The 27,191-nt window shown below is 42.0% G+C and overlaps 1 protein-coding gene across 1 annotated transcript in view; it reads left to right on the top strand.

Annotated features, from left to right (window-relative positions):
- The window catches only part of HDGFL3 (HDGF like 3), a 37,892-nt gene extending 11,668 nt beyond the window's left edge, over positions 1-26,224 (top strand). The window contains exons 2-6 of the mRNA XM_064668914.1: positions 11,055-11,131; positions 14,288-14,426; positions 15,734-15,892; positions 17,406-17,552; positions 24,830-26,224. Coding sequence (XP_064524984.1) covers positions 11,055-11,131; positions 14,288-14,426; positions 15,734-15,892; positions 17,406-17,552; positions 24,830-24,835 — 528 coding nt within the window. The 3' untranslated portion in view covers positions 24,836-26,224. The remainder of the gene's footprint in view (positions 1-11,054; positions 11,132-14,287; positions 14,427-15,733; positions 15,893-17,405; positions 17,553-24,829) is intronic.
- The last annotated feature ends 967 nt before the right edge of the window (positions 26,225-27,191 follow it).

Genomic DNA, 27,191 nt, shown 5'->3' with positions numbered 1-27,191 from the left:
TGTTAACTTTCTAGAAGCCCATAATAATAAAGATTTTAGTGGCAATATGTTCAGAAGAAATGCCAGCTTCTTTAGCAGATGTGGGAGCAAAAAGAACAATTTTTTACTGAGAAGCTTATACTTTTTCTGAAACATTTGCTGCTGGATGATGGTGTTAGTTTACTTGTTTGTCAAATGTCAGCAATGCAGCAACCTGGTATAATGAGAGGGGTGTCAGGGTGGGTGCCAAGGCAGATTTATTGAAATGGATGACATTGTGAGTGCCACATGTGAGGCTGAATTGAGGATCTTGACAGGTAAAAGCAGTGTGAGCTAAAACTCTTTGGTTGTGGAGCATGGATTGGACACATCATGTGTCATCACCAATGCATTAAAAAGTAAAAGCAAGTGACAGAATTAAAATTTTGAATACTGACTGAAAGGCTTTCGGTTGGGTTTGTGAGGTGTATATAAACACTCAGTCTGGATACCAAGGTAAATGTATATGTGCAGTGTTCCCTGATGTTCTTTCTAGCTCCAAATATGTGTATCACTAACCAAGTCCTCTTTTATTTCTAATTGTCTTTTCCCATTGATTTGCACAATCTGGGTTAGAATAATATGCTGTTTCTTTACAGTTGCTTTTTAAAACAAAATGGTAACCTTTTAAAACATGCTCAGTATGGAGGCCATTCCTGATTCATAGGTGAAGTGTTTTAAAGATTTAATATTAATGTATGTGGGAAAATAGCTAGTACAGTTCCACATGTGTAATTTGTTCCTTGACAGTCTGTATCCTTAAAATTAATCTTCTGGTTGCCTCTTCAGGTCTGGTATAGAAATGAGAAACAGTGATGGCCAGAAGTCTTTGGTCTTGTATAGAGAAGGAAAGTTAGAGAAAATCAGAGGAAGAAAGAAGATTCTGGAGTAAACTTTGTGACATCTGTAATGTAACTGCAGCTCAGTTACTAGGTTTTGTAGGTCACTTGTGATCGTGGCAACTCAATATTCTGAGAGGTTATTTGAGAGCAATAAAAACCACTTACATATATGCCATATATCTCTTCAACTTAACATACTGGGTGGGAAGAAAGGATGTTAAAAAGTAACTCTTCATTCTACCAGTATACAAAGACGTAGGCAACTTCAAGCCCATGATTAATCCATGTGAATTAAATGAGAGTACTCACATGCCTGAAACTCATATTTAGAGGTTTTGATGTAAAATACATTCTTAATAATAATGGGCTGCCACCCTAGCAAATCTGGTCACTACCATATTGATTTATTCATCTTGTCTCTGACATTAATGCCACTTACATCTCTAAAAATACATCTTTTTGTCTTTCATGTTTTCATTTAAGTTATTTTTTTCCTAACATGGTTTAGTAATTAGGGTTTAAGTTCATAGGTCTGCATGTACATAATGGGGTGCTTTGTATATTTTAACATAAAGACTTTCATCCCTGCTTGAGATTTATTTTTTTTTTTTTAGGAAAATGTTCATTTTAATAAATAAGGTTGTTAATCTTTTGGGGACTATCTAAGTAAATTTCAGGAACATTACATTTGGGGTCAAAACTAAATGAAAACTCTCATTCCGAGCGTTTGGAAGCAGAAAAACAGGCAGGTGGGGAGGGGTATGACTTGGCTTGGAAAAACTTGTTCCTGAGTCTCTTTAGGCAGACAGATTAAAATTCCTAAGAGTTTAACGTAGACTGAGGGACTTTGCAAAGAAGGTATTTGACACTGTAATGACAGCTCCTGGAAATCTGAGCAGAGATTGAAAGGAAACCCAGTAAAAATATCAGAGTTGGGTCCAAGTGCTGCACAGAGACCACTGTGACTCCATGAATCTCTTTTCATTGCACAGTTTTAGTGGCCCAGTTGACAAAGGCAAAAGTTTCATCTTAGCAAAAGTCTTTGTATTTAATTGATGGTTTGTGCTGTAGCTAAGGGTGTGGAGCAATGGAAGCAATTATTTACAGATAGTTGTTAGGTTTTTTGTGCCCATAAGACACTGAGCCTTTCTGCAGGTACAAGTTCGTGGTTTGTCAGCAGAGGGAACAGGAAAGCCTGCCTTTGCAAAATGATTGCAAATCACTCCATTTCATTGCCTTTGCAATTAGATTTCATTGCTTCTTGTTCCCCCCAGATTGAAACCGTGGTGTTGTTGTACGTGTTATTTGCATCACAACAAAATAATTGGCCTGTGTGTGGGTGATGCTCCATGATTAGACTTATCCCACAGCCCCAAAGCAGAGACTGAGGCCTCTGCCCTGCTCAAGAGTCCCAGTCCACCACCTTCACTTGAGCACCCTAAGTGCTGTGATTTGGTGCTCTGGGCCTGCCTGTGCTTCTGCAGTCCCCAGCATCAGGCTGGAGTGTCACCTCCACCAGAGTTGGTGCCTGCAGAAGATCCTGTTTGTGTGGCTGCTGTGCTGTGTACACAGCTCAGCTGGTGCAGATGCCTGAGCCTGCACACAGGTGGGTAGGTAATAGGGTAAATTAGTTCATGATCCTGTGAGACAGAAGTTTATGTTTGAAGTAGTTGCTTAAATCCTGCAAATAGATGTTCTGGTGTGAACATATTAAGACCATGAGTCTTTATATTCTGTGGGTCCACAGAGAGCAGCATAATGAAGAGAAATACATGCTTGGCTGTGTCTCCATTCCCTCTAGAGGACTGGTAGGACACTTGTACTCTCATCTCTTCTGCTGCACCCAAACTCAGAGGGTTGCAGGACACTAAAAATATATTTTCAGGGGACAAAAATTTTGTGTACTTTTCCCAGGTAACAGTAAGCATTTTCCATATGCAGGCACTTGTTCAGTGGCCAGGAGTGTTTCAGTCCCCTGATATATCCCTCAGCTGCAACTGACAGTGAGAGAGCAGGTCACAGAGGAGACAAGCAGGAAGGTTTTCTGTACCCAAAGGCCCAGATAATAGTGGAACCTCCAGAGTCTCCAGCTTGAATCCTCCCTAGCAGGAGCCCGTGGGCTGCAGCAGGTGAAGCACTTGTGAACACTGTTCCCTTCTTTGTCCCTAGTGCGTGTGTGTGTCCACCCTGTCCAAACTGGAGAGCGTGTTCTGGGACCTGCCATCTCCATCGATCACGTTTCCTTACCCAAAACAATTTTAGCCACAAGCTGTAGTGTCAACAGGGGTTTGTGTATTTTGTGGGAAGCTGGACCAAATACTGCACAGGGAGGCTGTGCATTCTTCAGCCTGGAAATATTGTGTCGATCCTATTTTTTTAACTGACTTTTTGGGGAAGTGAATTACATTGGAAAAGAAATGGTAAATTAAGCCAGCCAAGTCTAAGAGACTGCAACCTTCCAGAAATTTGCTTACCTTTTGGCTTTAAGTGTGCCAATATGAGTACAAGGACTAGCAACACTTCTTTTAATAAAAGCTTGGATAGTGGAATATGGAGCGTTCGATATGTGGAACAAATGAGCCTCAAGTATAAATTTGCCTGTGTGTAGTTGACCAAACGTCAACAGTCTAGGCCAGCTGCATCTAATTGAAAAGGTTTTGATCAAGTTAACTGGCCAAAAAATCCTGCCTCATGAATATAACATTCTTAAAAACAAACAAAATCAATGAAATAGTAAAATTCTAGTGTAAATATTGGAAGGCCAAAAAATATTCTGCAATCTAAAGAGTTCTTATACCATCCATCCACTTCTTCTAGCAGATGAGATGCAGAAGGTGGCAGGGTTTATCTCAGCACTTTGGGGAGGAAGATGATATGACCTTTCATGTCCCTTTGGCTTATAAGAAGAGAGTGGCAGGACAGAAATACATGTTTGTGAATGTCCAGTCCCTAAAATTTCTCATTTATTGATGTCTTTAATGGTTAATTAATTTTTATTTGCTGTATATCTTCCAAACACATTTTTATGTGCATTTCTTGCACACTTGTATATTTCAAGACAAAAATATTTGTGCTAAGATGCTAAAGGATAACCAAATTTTGTCATCAGAAACTGCTTTCGTTTGGTGTTAGTGAGCTCACTCTGGTTTGCTTGAGTGGACAAATATTGCAAACAGTATTTTGATATCTGAGAAATAATTCAGACAAAGGAGAATCAAGCTTCACTGTGCTTAAAGGGAAGAAAAGTAAATGCTAAATGCCTCAGAACTGGCAATATTTGTTTAAAATAAACAACATCTCCCCACCCATACACAAATAAAAAGTAATTCTGCAAGCCATGAAACTTAAGAAGTTTATTTTTCTCTGGCTTGCCTTTATGTGGATTTCCTAGTGTCTGATGTTTTGGTTGAGCCTGCACTGCAAGCTGTCTCTCAGCATATGGACTAGTCTGCCCATCTTCTGTTGGACAGCCTATTTATCACAAAACATGAGGAAACTTAATATCTCTTTGGCCTTTCTCCTTTTCTCTGGTTTGGCAAAATTGTCTGATGTGTCCCTGAGTTATTGCAGGTAAAAGTCAGACTGAGAATAGTGTGATCACATCCTTTTCTTTCCTTAGGGAACAGACCAGGAAAAAAAGAATCCCAGTGGTAGCACCATTGCTTCACTCACAGTGGCAGGGAAACACTTCGTTTGGAGAACATGGAGCATTTTTTGCAGCAGTCTGACTTTGGGGTGTGCTCCCTGGGAGGATTACAGTTTGGTAACCTGAAATGCAACTTGAAACAGAGCTTGAAATATGTGTTGCTAGTAATACCTCTCATTTTAGCAGTGGACCTCAAGTGCTTTATAGGGAGAACAGTCCCATAGTCTGGGAGACTATGGGACTGTTCATAAGAATGAGACTGAAGGGGATGCAGTGATGAGGGCAAGGTCATCCCAGAGGCCAGTGGCAGAGATAGGACTAGTCTTTGTGTTCCCTGAGTCTCCTCCTCTGACAGTCTTCTGTCCACCAGCCCCAAAAGTGCACAGAGGACTTGAATCACGTGAACAGATCAGTTATCTACAAAGTCATGCATATAGATACCAGTCACGCAGAACTAAGCTTTGGCCCCATTTTCATATGGGAGATTAAAGCAGCTCTGCTGAAAGTGTATTTCAACTTTCTGTCTTAAAAATATGCTGCTAATTAGGGATGTAAAGGGGCTGAACTCAGCTGCAAGACTGCTGATCTTTGCTACTGAGACACTGCTGCCAGCATTGTTTGGACTCCAACTAACCCTTCATTGTCTTCTATCTCGTTGAGGTCCTGAGCATGCACAGAAAAAAAAAAAAAAAAAAAGGAGGATTGATGTCTTTATATTGTCATTTCTGGCTGTTTGTAGGATACCCTTCAGCCATTTTCAGCAGTGCTCAGAAGCATGCTCTGCTGTTTTTAATCTTGTTTTGCTTTTTGTTTTTGCTGGTGGCACTCTTCCATGCCCAAAGACTTTTTTAATTTTTACTTTTGTAGCTGTGCAATTCCACCTTATTAAGTTGGATTCTGCTTCTAGTCTCACCGTTCACAGGGTTATCTTTTTTAATGGGTGAAAAAGTGCATATGCCAGCATTCCACACTAGGAGTTCAGGTATGTGATGTACATTGGGGAGTTGTGCTCTGCTTCAAATATCAGCCCTGATAAATGAGAAAAAGTCAGCAGTCTCCAATCAGCTTTAGTTGGATTGCTCTTCAATTTAAGTGCTACAGAATCTGAGTCACAGTTTTTAGCTTGAAGCAGGTTGGAATTTTTTTTTTTTTTTTTTTTTTTTTACATTTTAGGATCCTCTTGGGGGAAAAAAAATTAATATTTTACATTTTGCAGAACAGTTTTTTAAATAATGGTTTAGAGAAAATACTGCCATACTGCTGACTTCCAGTAGCATTAGCTATTAAAAAGTGTATTAAATCCATTGGAATAAAAGCGTTGCAGAAAAGCAAAATATCCTATTTTAATAATGGATTTTGAAGAGTATTGCTTTTATCCATCTAGAGTTCTGCTAATAAGCTAACTGCAAAAGATCAAGCTGCTTGCATGTGTTGGGCAATAATAAGCAACTTGAACCTCTTTCCAGCAAAAATACTATAGGCCTTTGCTCAACTGCTGTGCAGTGACTCCAGGGATTTCAGTGGGAGATACTGATCTCGGCAATGCCTCTGTGTGCTTTTGCCAATCAAAGGCATTTACAGTATGTCAAAACCATCAGTGATTACTGCTCTGCAGCTTTAATTCCCTCTTTTTGCAAAATAAAAGGACTTGTTCTTGCGGTTTCTGTGCCCACATAAGCATCTCTGCATGCTGATGTAAAGTTTTTCTTTTCTGTACATGGGGACCTGATCAGTATTTCTGCATAATACCCTTTTTATTTCAGTGTAAAATTCTGTTGGAATGTAACAGAACAGAGTCTGGTCTGAAAGCCACCCTTACAGCCTGGCATTCCTGCTCCTGAACAGCAGCTTATCCACAGCACAGAGATTTTGTGATGCCATTCAACATGACACCTGCTGCCCCTTCAAGTGGAAGGAGACACATCTGGAATGCCCTTCTGGCTTGGTGGGCAGAGCTGCCCCTTCCTCCGCTGCTGCAGTAACATCAACCTCCCCAGAAAGCTGCTGTGCCCAGAACAGCAGAGACAAAGCCCTGCCGGTTTCTCCGTGTCTCAGAGAGACATGTTTCCCATTTTGCAGGGAATGTAGAGCTCTGCAGAGCAGAACACCCGGGAGGGGGTGCAGCTTCCTCTGTTTCTGCACCAGCCCTCCCAGGGAGCTCCTCCGCCTGTCAGGAATATGCCACGTTATCCCACAGGCAGGCAGGGGGATGATTTGTGCTTCTGGGAGTCACTGTTGTCGTCCTTCTCGCTGGGCTATGGCTCTGCAGCGCCAGTCCAGCCCACCCAGCCAGCGCCTCTCTCCCCAGGGTCCTTAACCTCATGGCAACCGAGAAGGGAGCGGTGCAATGTGAGTGCTGCCAAACCCAGCCCGTGACAGCCAGCGGGAAATACTCCCTGAGAAGTCAGCAATTACTCAGCACCACCGAGAGCAAAATATTCGGGCTGCATATACATCCTAGCCTGTAAGCTGTGATGTAAGGATCCTGAAGGATTTCTTGCTTGCATGCTGGTAGACCCTAGCAACACCGTTTGATAAAGCCCTGCTCTGACTTGAGAGGTCCAGTGAATTTTCTGTTCTGTGTTCTTGACCCTAGAAGCCTGGCATTTGTTTACTGGAAAAAAAAAAAAAAAAAAAAAAAAACACCAAAAAAAAACCACAAAACCACAGTTACATCTTTAAAGCTGCTGCTTGGTTGGCAAACAAATGCTGGGCAGTGCAGCTCTGCTGAGGTTGTGCAAAAAAAAAGCAATTGTTATTCATTAAGCAGATGACAGCAACGGGAGCTAAGGGGATAAAACTCGAAATCTGAAACCACCTGCTTTAATTTTAGCCATAATTGAAGCGGCTGCCCGTGGTGTGGCTGATGCACGTATCAGATTTGCACGCCATGCGCTGCTCTCGCTGATTTCTGTGGCAGCTCCAGCCCACTGTCTGCTCTGGTTCAGGAGGGGAGGGAGCTCCTGTTTGATTGCAGGTTATAACGGGTACTTTAGAATCTGTTTGTTTCCTTCCAGGAGCAAAATGCAGTCGCAGTCTGATCTCTGATAGACAGATGCTGTAGTCATTAGTGAGGTTTCTGTGACTGCAACGCTGTGTCCTAGTATGGGTGCACTTCTGTCTTTTGTTCCTGGTTTGAAGCAGCGATGCTTTCCTTGCTCTTGTGCTCATGCGCTCGCTCTCTTTCTCTCTCCCTCCTCCTTCTCTCTGTCTGTCTTTGATCTTGCTGATATGGGGGAAAATATTGGATCCAAATCTGCAGCATATTTAACCAAAACATCTTGTAGAATGGGAATAAATTGTGACTGAGTGCAGCACCAAGAGGCTGCAGTATGGTTGCTTGTACCGCTTGCTTTCTGCTACAACAAAGCAGCAGCAATCATCTTGGAGTGCTGGGGTTGTTCTGCAGCTAAACAAGCACTTAGGGACTTCACATTCACAGAGGGCTAAGGTGGCTTCTCTGGGAATGGGTGGACTGTACAAAGCTCTCCTCTCAGTCTCTAATGCAGGGATTTGCCTGAAACAGGTAAAAAGGAAAGAGATATTTCCTAATGGCAGAGAGGGTCTCATCCTTCACTAAATTCCCTGGAGTTTTTGCCACAGAGCTAAATGGTCCTAAGATAACACCATCGTTCCATATCCAACCTTGTCACAGTACTAGGGACTTAAGCTTGAGAGCTGGGCAGCTCACAACAGCATCAGTGAAGGCAGGAAAAATCTTGACCTCAGCTGGAAAGTGAAATGTTAGAGTGGGAGCAGTAACAGTTTATCCTTGAGCTGTTTAGTGCAGATTTATACTGCATGTATTTGTATGTGTATGCCAACTCTCAAAAGCTATGGAAAGCTTTTTTATGGTTTCCTGTGATGAGACGTAGTCAGGGGGGATACTTGGATGAATAAAGAAATATGCCGAGAAGGTGAGCTACGTGACAGATGTGTGTGCTGTCCTTTGTTGATTTGGTGCTGCTCCTTAGTATTAAGTGCTGGGAATAAGACAGGAGGCTTAACTCCACTTGGGATATCACTTAGGAGAAGATCCTCACTGCTCTGGAGCATAGCACGTTGTGTGATGTAAGATCCCCATTCCCTTCTGATCAGCATTCCCTACTAAGCATGTCTTCATTCCTCCTCTTTACTGATCATTTACAGCTGTTCACTTTATTTCATGAGAAATTCTGAAAGGGCTGAGGCAGTAACTGGACTGTGCTGCTCTGTAATTCAGCCCAGAACTGGCACCATGTTTCACGTGGCCAAATGAGATTTGCACTCAAGTCCCAGCAGACACTGTTCATCTCAGTCAAAGGAGTCCACATTTTTCTGGGATCTGGTATCTGGAGATCTTCTTGTTGTAATATAGAGGAGGATGGTTATAGCATCCAGACACTAGAGGTGTGTTACCCCTCTACTTGGTAAAATGCCAGCACAGCCTTTTTTGGTCTGACACGTAGATACTTCCATCTTTCAGGAGGCATGAAATGTTTTGCAGAGTGGGACATGTTGGTGTTTTTCCCCTGCGGTCTTTTTATCACTCTTATAGTCTAATACCTGTATGTAAATCATGAAATAGTGAGCAAATAGCAGCATTATGGGCACTTACTTAAAAGACAACTAGCTAATGTCAGAAAATGTTGAGCTCTAAAATAGTATCTTTGACAGTCTTTCCTCCATGTAGTCCGGATGATGAAGAGGACACCAAAAAGCCTGTCATGTTGTTTCAGTTCCTTCTTAAACACAGCTGAGCTAAAAGTAAATGCATGCATTCATCTTCCACCAACAGGTATCTTCCTTCAATGTGCATTTAAATAATAGATTCTCTTTTTATTTATCAATTGATTAGCTTTGCTAGGTAGAAGAAGTTGGGTAACTGCTGTGCCCACAAGGCATGTGACACCTCTGACCATCACAGGCTGTCTCCTGCAGGCTGTGCCAGGCAGTGAGTGCTTGGTGACACATTACCCAGTGTGCCAGAGCTCCACCATCCACACCCCTGAGTTGTGCCACAGGAAAGAGACGGGGAATGGTTTGGAAGTGCTCTTAGATCCTCTGATTTTGATGAGGCTTCAGAGAATGTCACACATAGACCTAAAAGATAGGCATCAATCTCTTTTGCAGAAAGGAGTCCAGTTCCACATGTGGCTCTCGTTTCTCCATCCCCAAGGAGTGTCCTTGCAGAAAGACCAAAAGGATTTGAATTCTTGCGAAAGCTCATACTCCTTTGAGAGCTACGTAGCCAGCAGATGCTTTACAGTGAAAGAGAACATCCTTTGAAAACAATCTGTTGCTTATTAATCAACAAGACATCAGTGTTTGGGGTCCTTCAGCAACAAAAGAGAAGGAAAGCACATGTGGGCCTGGCCTCTTGAGTGAAAACATGCAGGTTCCATCCCTGTGTGCTGCTGAGGAGCAGATTTTGTATAGCATTGTTATGTCAGTACTTTGCTCTCAGTTGCAGTGACATTTGGCAGGATTTGATATGCTTATTTTGAGACTGAGTTGCCTTATACCAGGCAGCAAACCATTCACCTGCTCATTGGCGCTGCCCTATGGATATCTAGATTCATTAGAATCTCTTTTAGCCAGGGAGTTCTCGGGACACTTAATTTCATACACCCACATATGCTCAGAAGTGCCATTTCTGAGGAGGCAGGTTCTTAGATCTTACTTAAAGCTGTGCTGTGTTTCTGGTTTATGTGGGTAGGCACCTGGACTCTCTTATTTCTATTTCAGAGGACTGCAGAATTAGATCTGGACAAGAATAAGTCTTGGGCCTCACCTCCTGCCTCACAACCGACACTCTCACTCAGACATCAGGAGAAGGTGTCAGGGCACTGCTCAGCCTGAGGAGTTTGTCCTAATACCAGCTATATCTCAGGAGAACACCCTCACCATCCCTCTCTTCACTTCTCTGCAGCTGTATCTTGAGAAATATGAGGCCAGGGATAAAATGTGAAAGAAGAGATAGAGTACAGAGGGGCACGGTGACCAAAAACAGTTATCAGGATGCTGCAAGGCAAGAAGAGTCCCTGGCCCAACTCCCTGGCATGCATTATGCATTTTACACTCTCTGCCACCATCATCACAGGGAAGAACACTGAGAGATTGTCCAGTTTTCCAGCTGCAGAGTCTCAGAGATACCATCTGTTCTCCATTTGTTGCAGAAGTTATTGAGGTGGCTGTGTGAGACAGGCAGGATTATCCTCTGAGCTTCAGTGCCTTTGATGAGGCAGCATCTGAAGTTAACACTGAAATTAAGCAGACTTGGTTTTATTGCCCTCGTGTATTATAATGCCCATGAAATCTTTAAAACTTTGTGCCTTCTCCTGGGTCTTCTGTTGTCTCCCTGTAGTGTTTCAGTCATATGCTGACTTTGTCTGACCTGTCTGCCTGAAAAACCAGCAGCTGTCTCCCCTTCCTCACCCCAGCACGCAGTGGGACCTCCCAGGGCTGCAGGATACCTGGGCCAGCACTTCCATGGCTTGGTAGGGATTCTTGGATGAAGGACATCACTTTTGGGAATAATCCTTTTTCCACTGCTTCCTGTCTTACAGATTGATGAACTCCCTGAAGGAGCTGTGAAACCTCCAGCAAATAAATACCCCATCTTCTTTTTTGGGACTCATGAAACGTAAGTGAATGAACATGATCTTTTCCTTTGAAAATGTCTTCTTCCGCTGCAGATAACATCATCTCTACTGATTTTATTGGAACAAATCCTGACAGAAGCCATTGGGAGCCTAGAGATAGGTCCTCTGAGCCCAACACATTTGTGTTAAATGGAAGTGAAACCTGAAAGTAGATGGGAATGCTGCTGCCTGTGTGGTGTACCATGGTGTAGGCATAAAAGCCTGTATTGCCTGTAAAGAAATGTAGTGGCATGAATTTATTAAAGGGTCATCTGAGCTCAGAGCCAGGGGCAAAAGTTTTTTACTTGGATGTCCATGATAGCAGAAATCAAGCTGTTGTATTTGGACATGTTTGAGTTCGTGTCCTGTGTGAGAACTCGCTTGGTGGTTTGTGATATGAAAGGAAGCAGACCCTGGAGTCTTACGCAGTCCTCCCAGAGCTTTAAAATATGTGCATTCCTGGGAGGCTTGTGCTGGGGATATTGTAGGATGGAGCTCACAGGAGTGATAGAAGAACTGAGCTGGCTGAGCTCATAGGGAACAAAAGGAATCAGAACACAGGAGGTAAGTTAGGTCTTGTAGTAATTGCTATGAAGTACAGAGTTTCAAGATTATAATGTACATGTCTCTACACTATATCTGAGGTAGGTAAAAAAATTATCACAGTTTCCATTTTGCATGGAATACTTTAATTTTAAAACTTTTCCTTCCCCATCTGCAGGGAACATTTTTTCTAGAATTCCTTTAAAACTGGAAAAAATGAAGTTCTGATATTTTAGTTTGAGAGGCTTGAAGCTGTGTTAAAAATTCATTGTTTATTTTTGAATTTTAATATTTCCAGAACATGATAAGCCCCATATCTCATAGATCACATTTTATTTAAAAAGATCTTTAAAGACCGTTTCTGCTTAATAAAGCTCATATTAGCCTCTCTTTACTTAAAATATTTCTTCCTATTGCTGAAATGAAACAAATTGATATTTTGATATATTGTGGTCTACTACTACTGTCACAAAATAATCTGAAAAGAATGCAGTTCAAATAAACTTATGATGCTTTCAAATCAGAAACCAAAATGTAATTATTTTTTGAATGGAAACATCATTCTTGAGAAACATTTTAAGAGAAAAATTCTGACCACTTTTGTTCTGAAGCAGAAAAGCAGTTTGCAGTTACTACCTTAATAATTTAAAAAGCCTAACTGTTAAAAATGAACTGTAGATTGCAGCTCCTTAGTTTTATAGCAGAGCAGTGGAAACTTATACTCTCCCAGTGGCAATGAATGTATTTCAAACAAAGATGTAGACAGTTTTTCAGTGTTTACTGTACATAAAAGGCAGTGGAAACATTTCCATACATTACTTTTGAGCTAAATTAAGGTAGCTCATGGTAAGTTTCATACAGTTTTCCTTTGTTATTTGTGTTAGAACAGTTTGTATGTATTTTTGATGACAAGGAGACATCTCCTAGTATTAGAAAAAACATAGATAATTTATTCAGATCCCTTGCTCTACTGTAGTTTGGAAATCACTGTTTGGCTTTCAGGTAGAAATGTATTCTTGGCTTTGTAGTTATAAAATTGAGATATTTCTCAATGAGCCAAATAAGTGTGGATCCCATGCTCATGTGGAGTTAGAAGAAAGTTCTTTCCTCAGGGACTTATCATCTGATGCCTTTAGCAACCAGTTGTCTCTGCACTGGCAAACTTCTTGGCCAGTGGGATGATTTAAGTGAGTGGAACTTTACACATTCATAAATGCTGGGCATAAATCAGGCATTAATCAGAAATAATGTTTACAGCAAGGAGAAATATGACCCTGTGAATAAGATATTAGACTGAGACTAAAGATAGCTGGTTTTTCTTCTGTACTCTGATCTCAGTTTGAGTTTGACCTTGGGCAAATCCCTGTACCTCAGAAGTCCATCTGCAAAAAAGGGCAACTTCCCAACTTTGTGGTGAGGCTACAACAATAAATGTGTTGTACGTGGTGGAGCTCTGCAATCCCGTGGTAATGGAGACCAGAGAGTTAATGTTAATTGCAAAGATCATCAGGAAAGTAGGACAGTGATTATAGTGAAGGACACTGGGACTTGCTCAGCTCCAGTCATTGATGACACAGAATCTTCCACGTGGGAATAAAGGGGTCTTTTTGCCATCACTGTTTTAATTTAACTTGTGATTACCCACCTCAATACCGTGATACAGAATACAGTAGATGCAGATATCCATCAAAAAGAAAGTCATGCTTTCTTCAGTTTTATAGAAGTTAGAATTTTACTGTAACATATGTAGAAAAAGCAGGATAAGTCATCACTTTGCTGCTTTTTTTTTTTCCTTGGTAATTATTTTTCCCTGCATTGTGGTGCCTTTGCCTGAAATTAGTTGGCCCAGTGCATAGCTGACTTAGGCAGCAGCAGAGCACAAAATCCCTCCTTTGCTGTGCTGTCTAAAAAACTATTTGGCCACAAGCACCCTGTGTGTCTCATTGTTTCCTTCTATTACTCATCTGTCTATATTCATCCATTGTTTTTTGTCTTATAGGAAATCATAAGATTTTTGGAAAAGAACATTTTTATTGTGTTTTCACAGGATTTAGTATGTGGGGGGCTTATTCCAAAAAAGAAGATCCCAGGCTTACTGGCAGTATAGATAATAATAAATGCCACTGCTTTTTCTGTTTTGGAGTACCAGGGATAAATTTTGGTCCATGGATCCTAGGCACACCTTACATGCTTTAACTGCTCACATGGCATTTTTAGGCCTTTGTGGATTTGTAACACTAAGATTGGAAGTTTGGTCCATTGCTATCGCAGGCAATTACGTCATATAATCCCTTTCATAAACTGTTCAAGTGCCAGTTCCCAGCAGTAGTTAGTATAATAAAGGAGACATGTTTTAGTTGTTTCTAGAGATGATTTTGCTACAGCAAACATCAGGATGGTGAGCCAATCCATTAAATCAGACTCACAGCAGTAGCTCAAAGCCAGTGTGATAAATAAATAAATAATTAAACAAACAAACAAATACATAAAACTGGAAAAGTAATTATGGAATGAGCAGAAGAATGGAGAAAACATTTGCACTGTTAATATTTTGATTTTTTTTGAGGAGGAGGGTTTTCAATCCTTTTCTGAATGTTACCTTTGTTAAAATGCAGTGCGTTCCTGGGCCCCAAAGACCTTTTCCCATACAAAGAATATAAAGATAAGTTTGGGAAGTCGAACAAGCGAAAAGGATTTAATGAAGGCCTGTGGGAAATAGAAAACAACCCTGGAGTAAAGTTTACTGGATATCAGGTAAATGACTTTCACATCTGCTCCTCCTTATCTTTCTTGTTTTCCTCTTTGAAGACTTCTTGTCAGCGTGAACATTGTATGAGTGATGTGGAAGGTCCTGGTTTTGGTGGAGCAAGAAAGTTTTACAGCTTTGGTAATCATGTAATGTAAGGACAACTACGGTCTCACATGCTGTGACAAATGGAACTTTAATCATACTGCAGAGCCCTTTGCTTTATGTGATATTCTGGGCTGGTGAAGTGGAAAATTCTGCAGAAGATTTAGTTGAATTAAAAACAAGAGGTTTTATTTACTCCAGTATAAACATGAATAATTTCTGACTTCTTCTTTCTGTTGTTTATTTTTGTATCAGGCTTGGTGTATTTTACACAGCCCTTAAGGTCACTGCACTTTTGATTTTTACATTGGTAATGTATAACACGTAGGACACAGCTGCCAAAGCTGAGGAGTGAGGAGGTGGAGGGTTAAGCTGCTGTTAGGAGACAGTTGCTGCTGTACAACAGCTCTCCCTGTTGGGTGTCCAGAGCAGAAAGCCAGTGAAGCTGGAGGGGGAGAAGAGTAGTTAGTGGGCTGTATAAAACCAAAGAACTTTTCTCATTAAAAAAATGTGGTACTTTGAAGGCAGAAATCACCTCCAAAAGAAGGCAAACACCTATTACATTATTATCACAAAACCTTACAAGCCAGAGATACAGACCACCTGCAGAAAAGCTGCTGCCCCTCTCAGTTCCTGTTTCATATTTTCAGCCCTACAGATGTTTTGCATACACTTGGGTATTTGAAAAAAAATCTAGTGAATAGTCTGTGGAAGATGGACTGTCAGAGAGTGCTCAGCTTTCTGGTCAGTGTTTGCTTTTTCAAAGTACAAAGATCTTGCCCTTTAGGGGATGTAACAAACATCTTCTCTCCTGAGTAAGTCTCTCCTATTGCAGACAAAGTCTAAAAGTTTCCATAGTTTTGCCCAAAGTTAAACATGCCAGGTCTCTCCTCTGAGCAGCCCTTAGTTCTCCAGCAAACACATTTTTGTTATCGGATCTTGTGTTTCCGTGTAAACCCTTCAGAACATGCTATCCCAGAATCTGCATCTGATAACTGTGTTCAAGTGGTGGCTGAGAAAATTGCCTTTGCAGCCCATTTTCTTGATAATTGCAAGAATAACCTGAGCTCTTCCAGACTATACTGATTGAAGTTTAAACTGTCCATTTCCGGTATTTCTGTCTTCCATACAGAACAAAAATTAAGTAATAGATTTTAGCAATATTTTTGTTGTTTATGTTATTATTGTAATTGTTATTGTTATTTTAAAGGCAATTCAGCAACAGAGCTCATCAGAAACTGAAGGAGAAGGTGGAAATACAGCAGATGCCAGCAGTGAGGAGGAAGGTGATCGGGTAGAAGAGGATGGAAAAGGAAAAAGAAAGAATGAAAAAGCCGGCTCAAAACGGAAAAAATCCTACACTTCAAAGGTTATCTTCTGAGTTTTCCTATTGTTACCCATGTAACATATATACATAGAGTTGTACTACTGTCCACCTCATGGCAATTTGTTCTACTTCAGCCTTTTGATTCCAGTACCATAACAGTGGTGTTCCAATGGGCAAAATGCTCTTGCTTTTGTAGACAACCTTGGTGAGAGAGCAGTTTAAATACTCTGCCCTGTTCTAATGCCCACACTCTGAGGAGGTGAAAGTATGGAAAGGAGTTCAGAAGGGCTGGAAAGAAAGCCCATGCAAAGATGGATTGGTAGGTTTAGACATCTTAGATAGGTCTTTCCCCACGAAGAAAAAAAAAAGCCTTAGGAGTGTGCCCTCTGGGAGTCATGAGTTCAGGTCTAGTTCCTGTCTAGGAAAATTCAAGCTTCTTTCTCCCATCTCCAGTGTGAGCTCCCCAGCTGCTGAAAGATCTGGTAGGGTCAGATGTGCTAAACTGATCCTCTTGTAGCTGAGTGTAAAATACATCAGTACAGGATACAGAATGGGAAGGAGGGAGCAGGGAGTAAGGTGCTCAATTTGTAGGTAAAAGACATGCATTGTAGTACCTGCCAGCACAGTTAGTGTCCAAATAGCAACGCAGATCAGGAAGCTACGAGTGTAGTGAAGGTATTCACCTGAGTAGTGACACCTTTGGGTTCAGACAGACTTCTTACATGTCACCTGGGTGAAAGGGAGCAACATTATAGTTACTTCCTCTGGTTCTATGTGTGCCTCCAGGTCTGTACTTGACTTAAAAAATTGTGGGAAGTGTGGCTCGTGTTATTCTTTTCTGAAAGTGAAAACTAATTAAAATGAGAAGAATCAAGCAAACAATCTGATCCAGGCTCAATTTGGGGGAGAGCGTGAATTTTTGTGGTTCATCCACTGAACAAAATGTATTAAGTAATTTCACCCCCTTTGTATGTTTTACATTAGAAATTCAGGTCTGGTCTACCATCTTCTTTCCAGAAGACTCTGGGCAAACAGAGGATTAGGAAAATGGTGGCTTAATGCCACAATTTATCCTTTTGTACTGTAGAATTGCATAACATAAAGGGAGCAGAAAAGATGTATTGGCTCCACATGGCTTTAATGTTAATATATTAAAGCTGACAGCACTAAAAAAAGTATGGAAAGCAGCTCTGCTAATGTTATTCTCATTTTACATCTCTGTGTTTAATCAAAACTTTTGTCAGGCTGGCACCATCTGTTTCATTAACTAATAAAACCTACAGGTGACCCAACACTAATACCCAGCTCCTATTACTGTGTCTGTCTTTCAGTCAGTTGAGCTGCCAACCTGTGCTGAATTTCTCCTTTTACTTTATTGACGGCAGTAACTCCAGCTACTTCACCTGAAAAATGCTTTTCACCCTGCTTATCTTCCCCAGTATTCACCTTGAACAGGGAACTGCATGATCAGACAGCATTTCACATACAGTTCAGAAGTGTCTTTCTATGTCTGAAGGTAAGTTTTTAATTTTAACTTTCTTGTTGATCATTTTAGAAATCCTCCAAGCAGTCACGGAAATCTCCTGGAGATGAAGATGATAAGGACTGCAAAGAGGAAGAAAATAAGAGCAGCTCTGATGCTGGGGATGCAGGCAATGACACAAGAAACACTTCTTCAGATTTGCAGAAAACCAGTGAAGGGGTAATCTTCTGTTAATGTCATTCACTTCCCATGCAGTTTGCTCCCGGGGGGCTTTGGAGCCAGGCTGACCTGTGCATACCATGTACCACCTTCTTGGGTTGCATTTCAGTGCTCAGAATGTGTCCAGAACAGAAACATGGGCCTGGTCCCTGCCCTGGTACAAATTTTTCTCTAGAGATATGACTGAATGAGAAAAGGTACTATAAGCATTATTTTTGTTCCAACATTTGCACTGATGTCAGCTGAGAGGAGCTACTGAAAAACATGATCTGGAATGATGTAAAATTGATGTGAGAGCAGAATCAAACTGTTTGCATAATGCATGTTGGCTCACTAGCAGGGGGAACCTGCTTACCCTTTCCCAGTTGTTTAAAATTTGTGCAGTCCCACTGTGTTCTTCGGAATTCAGGAGGGTTCATGTGCACATTACAGGCTCTGCACACTGCAAGTTTCAGGGCAGATCCTGCCCCGAGCTCTGACCTTCCAAGGAGAGGATATACAGTCTGTTCCAGAGCAGCTTCATACAATCTCCTTGTGTGTTTGTATCAGTTGTGTGTTCTTATCAATATTATTTTGCTGTGACCACAACAACAGAAAGGAAGGCTGCTGAGCAGGGGGATTGGTATGGTGAGTGGTTAATTGTCAGCCACCTTTAACAACCCCTGCTATTTCTGAGCCTTTGAAGCAGCACAAGCCTCCCTGCTCCAGCACTCACAGCTCCAGCTCAGAACCAGTCCTTGTGCAGTTCCCATGCCAAGGCTCTGCCACGTGGCCGAGCAGCCAGGCTGGGCTGTCACAGGAGCTGAGTGACATGAATCCCCAGGTGTGAGAGGAGGCCAGCCAGCACAGGCTCTCCTCTGACACTGCTGAGGTGCCTCAGCACCCAGCTGCGTGCTCAGCCTCAGCCCTTTCTCACAAAGCACAGCCTCTGGGGAGTTGCTGTTGTCTCCCACTAAAAGACTCCTCCCAGAGCTTCCTTTCCCCATGTCTCTCTGCAGTGCAGTGTATGTGTTTTGTGGCTCTTTGCTTTATAAAGACTTTGATAGGTGGCTCAGGGGATCAGGAGGATAGTGTTCCCTGAGCCTGTCCCATTCCCTATGAAGAAGCCACTGGCTTGAGCCAGAGAGTGGCACAAGGAGACACTGCCCGGCTGTGCCCTCTCAGCCCCTCACCCACAGACTGTCAGAGGCTGGGGCTGGGGAGTGTGGTGAGCACATAGTGCATGTGTAGCCCACATTCTGTGAACTCTGACACTTCATGTCGCACTCATTTGGGTGAGAAAACTGTTAGTAAAATCTGTCTGAGGTTACAAGAGGTTTGGGAGGGCCTGCTGTGTTTCCTGTATCTGTAGCAGTGACAGCAGTGAACTTCAGGCATGTTCTCCATGCAAGGATAAAATCCTTACTGAGTTAGGTCAGTCACAGACTAAGTGGCTAAAAAGTCACATAGGATGTTGGCTTTGTGGCTGGTGACATTCATATAGCTCTTCTTTCCGTATGTGACATGTTTTTAACCATGGGGAGGTTGAGTCCAGCCTGCTAGAACATCGTGGTGCTTCTCAGGGTTTTCAGGATTGCAGATATTTTGGCCTCTGTGCTGAAAATCATCAACAGTCTGTGTCCTTCCTGCCAGCACCAACCCGCAGAAATACTCCCAGTCACCATTGTCATACCCATGTGGGGAAGGGCTCTGCTCTGACTTCTGCAACCCCAGCACTCGGCCTTGACCTCACCCTTGAACAATCAGTCTGTAACTAGGGGTTGGGTGCTTTTAACATTATGGGAAAGGGGGAGTTTCAGTAGTATGGATTAAAGAGACATGGGGAGATGGTTTTAAGGGCAGCTTGAGATAAAAGCACTAAGTTGCAAAGGATTCACATCCTGATCCATATATTTTACCTTGGGCATTTCTGCTGCAGAATCAGCATTTCACACGAGAATCTTCAGCATTTCATTGAGCTTTTGTCAGTAGTGCAGTTCTCTTTCAGGACCAGGAGGGGACACTCCATCTCCTCCTGCTCCTCAGAGCCAGACCAGGTATCTTTTAGGAGGTGTGCTTTTATAGGACACGAGGCACTCAGGGAAAGAGTAATCAGATTTATTTTTCAATTGGTGTTAAACAGACAGTGTTGAACAGTGTGTCTGGATTGGTGGGGTACAGGGCCAGCTGTCCTGCAGCCACAGCCTGAGGGACACCCAGACTAGGGCTCTGCAGGGCATTGAGCTCCTCCAGCCCACCACACTTGCACTTCTCTTCTGTAGAAAGGAAGGTTGAAAGAGACAAACACGTGCCTGCAGAGTTGGCATTTGGTGCTTTTGTTCACACATATGAATTCTGAAGAATGTCTGGCCTGCTAAAAGGCACCATCATAGACAAGATAATGGTCTCTTTAGAACCATTTAGCTTGTTATAAAGCTGGACCAAGAGCACACAGTGTGAGGAAGATGGACCTCCTCCCCTGCAGTGATCAGCACAGGAGCTGTGTACCCACCACTCTGCTCTTCCCAAATCCAGCCATGCCAGGGACGTGTCTGTGGCCATGAGATGGCGCCAGGAACCTGCTGGAATGGGCACAGGGGTGCAAACCTGCTCCCCCCGGGAAGGGGCTGGGGGCTGCCCAACACACTAAGAGCCTGTTCAAAGTAAATTGTAGAAAGGCACCATGAAGGCAAAGAGACAAGCAAAGCAAGAGTTCGGGGCCCTGAAGTGCTGCCCCTGAGCTGTGACTGCCTTTGGCTCCCAGCCCTCAGACCATGCAAGAATTGCTGCAAGGAGACAAGCAGCTTTTCTCTTAATAATACTACTAATAATGAGGTAGTAATTATCTTTTTTTGTGCCTGGACTGCAGGCTGAAGACACATCTCTCCTTAGATCAGACAGAATCTTGCCTTTTAATCACACTCTTACCCTCAGCATTATAGGGATCTTCTTGAAGGGCTAACGGCTGAAGTCAAATGATTGCAGAAGCATCTTCACCTATATTTTTTAATGAAATTTCTGACCTCCAGGTGGTAGAGGTGAGCTTGAAAATGTGAAGTGATGGCTTCCTAAAGACTCAAACCCAGAGCAAATAAAAGTACTTTCAAAGCTATTATATTTTTTCAGCCAATTTCATACTGTTCAAGGGCTCGACTTGTGGGGTTTTTTCTCCCTTGGGTTGACAAAGGTGCTTTCTTATCTCCATCCTTTAGTTTCCCAACTATTCTTTAGTGCTACAGGTACCCTCTAAAAAGAGACATTACTTTCCTTGGTCCTTTCACTACCTGTTTCTCAAGCTCATTCCCTGGAGCTCTTTCCCTCACTTCTGCTCTTTGGCTGACTCCTTCCTGAGAAAGATGCAGAGCCTGAACCACAGGGCTAATCATCAAATATTAATTAACTGATAGTATATTAGCTAAGACAGCCCACCTCAGAGTTTGCTGAAGTCTTGAGTCCCAGAATCTCCCCATAGCCATCCTCTGCTGTTAAATATAAATTGGTTTGGCTTTTTCAGGATACCACATAAACAGAATTTTCTGGTGGAAAGCTGTTCATGGCTCTGTGTTGTTTACTTTCTGTGGCATAAAATTGCTCATAAATGAGTGAATTCATGGCAGTAGACTTACATTCCACATTTAAATCTCTGGTGACTTGTGTCTTTGGTTTTTGGCTGGCATAGCTCTGAATCTTTCCAAATGAACACCTAAGTTCCTTTTTACTTTTACTCTCTGGATGCCCACACACTGATGTTTGAAAGCTGGCTGTGGTTCTGGCCTTATTAGAGAGTGTTTGAACGCTGGAGTCAGCACACAGGGCATGTGGCACGTTTTCCTTGTGGTATTCACTATTTTAGTTACAGCCCGGACAGCGTGTTGGTAAAGGGGGAGTTCTCATGGCGTACAGATGCATGTGGTTGTCTGTCAGGAGGTGAATGCTTTTGCTGAGTCTTTGAGAAATAATAGATTTGTGCAAAATTAAATACGTTTTTTTGCTCCTGGTACAACCTAAATATTAAAGTGGGGTAAAGGACTGTGATCCTTTTACTCACACTGACAATCATTACTGAGTCAGTGGATCTATTTGTGGAGGTGACTGCCAGCATGAATAAGGGGATCAAAATCTGGTCCAAAATTACTACCATCTGATACTATTGCAATTGGGAGAACACATTTAAAACAGCCTGTGTCCAGGCTTTTTTGTTGTGATGTTCTTGTGGGGCAGCAACAGTCCCAGTTACTGCTGTGAAGGACAAGTGTAATGGTCAAACAGGCCAGAGAAGCACAGGTTCACTGTGTCCTTCTGATGTGGTTTTGAGATGTTTGGTTCCTTCACTCTTCTCCTTACTTGTCAAAAATAACATTGGTCAGGCTGCATAACAGGTTGGGGGGTTCATCAGCATTGAAAGCATAGGATTTAGGGCTCCATTCAATGTAAAAGCATTTCTGTGGGCATTTTTTTAAGACATGGAAACAGAGTATGTATTTCTGTCTTTTTTTTTTTTCTGCAAGATGAGGCCATTTAAAATCTACCCCTCCAAAAAAGATAACATTTGTAAAAATGTCTGACTATAGTACGGTAAAATATCTATGTAAAAATCAAATAGTGGCATAGTCTCTTGTGTAAAGAGTTATGTCAACTGTTGCCTTCCAGTAGGTCAGGATAACAACACTGCTGGGTAAGGCCATGGGACATAACTCAGGAGAAACATAAATGTCTGAATGCAAGTTGAGATTAAAGTAGCCAGTATAGATGAAATATTTGCAGCTCTGCATACACTGAATTTTGTAACCATTTTAACCTCAAAACAACATAGAATAATGACAATTGTACAGAGCAAGTAAATAATTATCCTTCTGCCCATCCAATGAGAGTGTTTTAAAGTACAGGATGGCTGAATTAGTTGCCAGTCACTGTTGAGGAAGGAATTTTCAGTGCCAGAAAAAAAACACGGCAGTTTGTGGATTTTCTTTTATTCCCTGCACTGTGTTCTCTGTCCTACCATTTTATTGATGACAGAAATTTCTCACTCCACTCAGTCCTTCCCTGTGCTGTTTCCTTTGTGTGCAGTAGCACTGGTCAGCACGGCACACGTTGTACCGTAGCTCAGAGTTAAGCTGAGAGACTTGTTCAAACAAAGATGATGAGAGCTGATCTGTTTCTGAAGAGAAGTGAAACCATGGAGACCATGGAAACTGCTCAGCTCTGCCGCATCCTCGCTCAGCGGCTGCGGCAGAGCCCGGCAGTGCTGCAGGGGAGGGGAAGGAGCGAGGGCCTGAGCACTGCCCTGGGGGCTCTGCATCTGGGGACGGGAGACCTGCTGACTTCTGGGGCACCTGCCAGTGTGCCTGGGACACAAAATGTGTGTTATGCTGGAAGATGGCACTGGAAACTGTGAAAGCTTTTGTAGAAAGTGATTTACATACCTGGCTCTTTGTTGTCCCTCCTGTGCCCCAACAGCCACATCTGTGAGACAGTGTGGAGGGGAAGTATTCATATTCCCAGCAACCCCGCGTTAGAGTGATGCCTACCCAAACTTCTGGCCTTAGCCGAGAGGGGAATTGTTGTTAATAAGTGCAAAGGTTTCATACTCCAAAAGGATGGCATTCTGTTCTGGATCTGAGAGTGATACTGTAGGGATGGACTGTTATACCACCCATCCTGCTTGTCAGTGCTGGGCAGCAGCTGTCATTGAGAACTTTAGCAGAAGGCAGGGTTTGATTGACAACTCATGTGTAGCTGTTTTAATGGGTGTCCACATCTGAAGGCAAAGAAGCTGCAATGAACCCCTCCAAGCCACATCTCCAAAGCACCTGTAAGTATGATCTCACTGACTGTGAAACAGGAGAGAGGTTAGTGGAGTGCAGTGCACTGGATGAGCAGCATGTGATTACACCTTTTGGGGGAGGCAGGTCTCAGGCAGTTCCTGTAAATCATCACTCCATGCCTGAGCATTTTATAATAACCCCTGATCATGTGTCATTAGTCAGGATGTACCGGGACCTCCCACACGGAAAGGGCAGATTTCCACTACTTACTGTTCACAAACAACTTATGGGAGGGAAGGACTGGACTGAGCAAACACAGCCCTGAGCTCAGAGGTACAGCAACCAGATCAGGATCCCAGAGTGCCAACATGGCACTTGAATGTTCTCATCCTCTTAGACAAGAGAAGCAAGATAGACAAGTCTGCTATCACCGTGGCATCACACACAGCAGGTATGATGGACTAGAGCAGGAGAGAGCTTAGGCAGCAAACAGCTAGTGGAGGGATGTTAAAATGCCTTATTTTCATATCCTCCTCGGGATCCTGTGCAAAATGAAAATTCCATCATCCCCAGTGGATTTAACCTGTACTCCCACACACACACTTATTCCTTGATGCTGATTTTTTTCCTTGGTTGATCACACCAAATACAGTACCAATCCCTTCATGCTGCTCATGTGTGGTGTTTCTTTCCATGCATCAGAGTGTGGGTGGACGAGCATTCACGCTCTGAATTCTTTACAAAGGAGAAGGGATGCTTTGGCCAGGGCTGGGTAGTCATGGCACACTGCATGGTGTCATGTTGCTGGGCTAAAGTAGTGTATCCCAGTGCCAGCAGGTGAGCTTTGCCCTCTCTGTTTAATATGAGGAAGCCAAGACTTGTAGACACTTGCCATGATCACATGAGGACATTCTGATCCTGATCCCATTAATGTCAGGGAAAGCAAGAGCTGACCTTGACTCAACCATGGAAGTGGGAGTTTCTTCCTTTTCTGTCATCACCTTGCAGTGAACTCAAGCCAAACTATTTCCTTTTCAGAAGCAACATTTGGATCCCTTAGCGATCAAAACCTTTTACCTTTCCTCATGCTTGCTAAGTTTTCATGTATTGGAACAAGAGGGTGTTCTCATGGCTGGGCATCCAGGAATGCAGCAGTGCCTGAGCTGCTGCACGAAGTCCATCGGTGATTTAGTGCAGTGGAAAAAAGCAAAATTTGGTTGTGCCTGAAGTGTGCTACAAGATTTGTAATGGAGTCATTGGGGAAACAAAAACCCGCCCACATACATCACTGGAGCTGCTTATTTGAGTAAAGCCCTAAATGTTTACTTTTAAACTGTGTTCTTTAATATTTTGTAGTGGTAGTTGATGTAGCATAAGCAGCTTTCTAGGAAAAAATCTGTATGAACAGACCAGGTGGTTACTTGTACCTGTGACTTTCAAGTGTGTGAATAAGATGTGAATTGTATCAAGTTTGTTGCAGCATGTTATTTCTTACATTAAATGTGATTTTTTTTTCCTCTCTCTCTCTTTCAGACTTAACCAACATAATGACTGCTGAATATTAAGGGAAAACACAAGAAGGTTACATGTTTGGTTGTCTAATATTCTTGGATTTGATATGAGTCACCACATTTGTTCATTAGTACCATCAACAGCATCCCAGTTTGTATGCACATTATTCACATTCCTATCTGTTGTGTTTGCAGAAATGACATTTTTACCCTTTTTTCTAAGGGTTACTTTTTGATTTTCATATTATTTGGTTGCATGAAGTTGCCCTTTACCAGTGGCTGAGGTTTATGAAGATATCGCATACTTGAACACATTTTACATTCCTTTTCTAGACAGAAAAGGCGTAATTCCAAATTATATCATTCTAAATCGGTGTTTTTTAAACACGACTAAATCTTAGAAATTAGTCCCCTCCATACGATGCTACAATATCTTCCACGTACAAACATAATTTTAGATTCCCCTATATCCATTCTTTCTTGAGTTCTGATCAGTTTACAACATAAAAGAAAAATTCTTCAGTTGAGGTCACCGCCAAGTTCAATAATGTAATAAAATACCTTTCCTTATTAGAAGTACCTAGCTAGTTATACTCTTAATACTTCTCCAAACCATGATGTAATGTACACTATCTGACTTAGTTCCTATATGTGGAGTTAGTGAAAGTCTTTTTGTGTTTCTTTAGATTAATACAAGGATTTTTTCCAATGCCAACACAATTTGAAATCATTCATTTGGATGCTTTCCATTTTTAAGCTTACTGTGATATAGAACCCTATGGGAAACCAAAACAAAACATCAATTTTAAATAACGAAAGGCTTAAAAAAGGATGCTGTCATTCTGGCTTTTTTTTTCCTTTTGGAAATAGAACTAGACTAGTAAGTAAGCATTCCAAATCCATTACTCTGTGTACATTATTGTTGCTATTGTGATAATAGAGATTTTTATTTATTTTTATGCCAGCTTTTATTGTGAAAACATATTTAGTCTGGTTTTATCAATCCTTGTTATGCTTGTCCTTGGAACATCTTTTGCGTATTCAAGGTTTGTAGTTGATGAGTTTACTGTAAAAAACTAAAAAAAAAAAAAAAAAAAAAAAACCACAGGGGAAAAAAAAACAACAAAAAAAAAACACAAAACAAAAAGGAAACAAAAAAATGTATTGTTTTTACAGAATAAATTTATTGGAATGTGTATTGGGAGTAAGGTTTGAGGTTGTAAGCAACTAAGTTAGCGTCATATTTGGCTTCATACGTGTAATAATGTGAGGTATTAATGTAAGTCAAGTATTAAAGCAAAACATTCTGTTAACATGAGTTGACCATAATAGATACAAGTGCAGGTGAGATCTTTTATTTTTTCTGTACTTTGCCTTTTCTGGATAACGGGAGGTCATTAAATTCACCTTGAATGTATTCAAAGTTTCTTTAAAATCATCAGAAGTAACATCGGAGGTTCAAATACCTGTTCGTGAGGCAGCATGTCCTGTGACAGCCTGACAGCTCTGGGTTTGTTTCCCTGGGAGGATGGACTGGGATGGAGCCATCCCAAAGTCTAGTGCACATGGAAGGAGCCCGCAGCAGGGATGCTGGGTGCCTACAAGCCTTGCCTGAGATGTGCTGTGGTTGTTTTGGACCTGTCCCTTTGGCTGGAGGTGTAAAACCTGTAAAGCCTCTCCTCTGAGCACTGCTGGGAACTGCATCACAGCCTTCAGCAGGAGGCTGTCACAGCCTGGATTTCTCAGTGCTCTGAAGGTCCCCTCTTGCAGGGGGCAGCACACAGGCACATGAACTGATGCTTTCTTGTTACTGATTAGGTTTAGAAAGAAAACTAAAATTCTTTCAGTCAAAAAACCCAGAAGTCAACATCCTAAAATAAAGTGTTTCCAGTTAAAGTGGGTCAGCTAATTTCATCTCTGAGAAAGGCACTAGGTGTACTGCTTTTAATATAAACACACATAGGAGGCATAGAAATAGCTGGTAATTGCAAACAGAAACATAAGCTGCCCAAGCCAAGGTCACTGTGTTTGCTGCTGCTTGTTTATGACCCAGCAGCAGTAGCAAAAGTAGCTGCAGAGAACACAGCCAAAACCCCTCCTCTCTGAAAATGCACATACTGTGTGAGCCCAGGGGTTCACGGGCCTGAGCCCTCCATGCCCAGCCCACAGGTGCTGGTGAGCAGTCCTTGCAGAGGTGAATCCTTAAGAGAATTAACAAAACCATATGATTTGCTTATCATATATGGAGTCCTACCATAACAGTTGATTGCTTCTTAAAAGATTTCTTGGGATTTTTAACAAGGCTGACCCACAAGACATACTTTTTGACAAATAAAACGTGTGCATGTGACAGAGTTATGTATGTTAATTTTTCACGCTTCACA

The sequence above is a fragment of the Pseudopipra pipra genome, chromosome 12 (genome assembly GCF_036250125.1).
Source record: "Pseudopipra pipra isolate bDixPip1 chromosome 12, bDixPip1.hap1, whole genome shotgun sequence".
NCBI lineage: Eukaryota > Metazoa > Chordata > Aves > Passeriformes > Pipridae > Pseudopipra > Pseudopipra pipra.
Note: the sequence above shows the minus strand (reverse complement) of the source record. Positions and strands in the feature narration are given on the sequence as shown.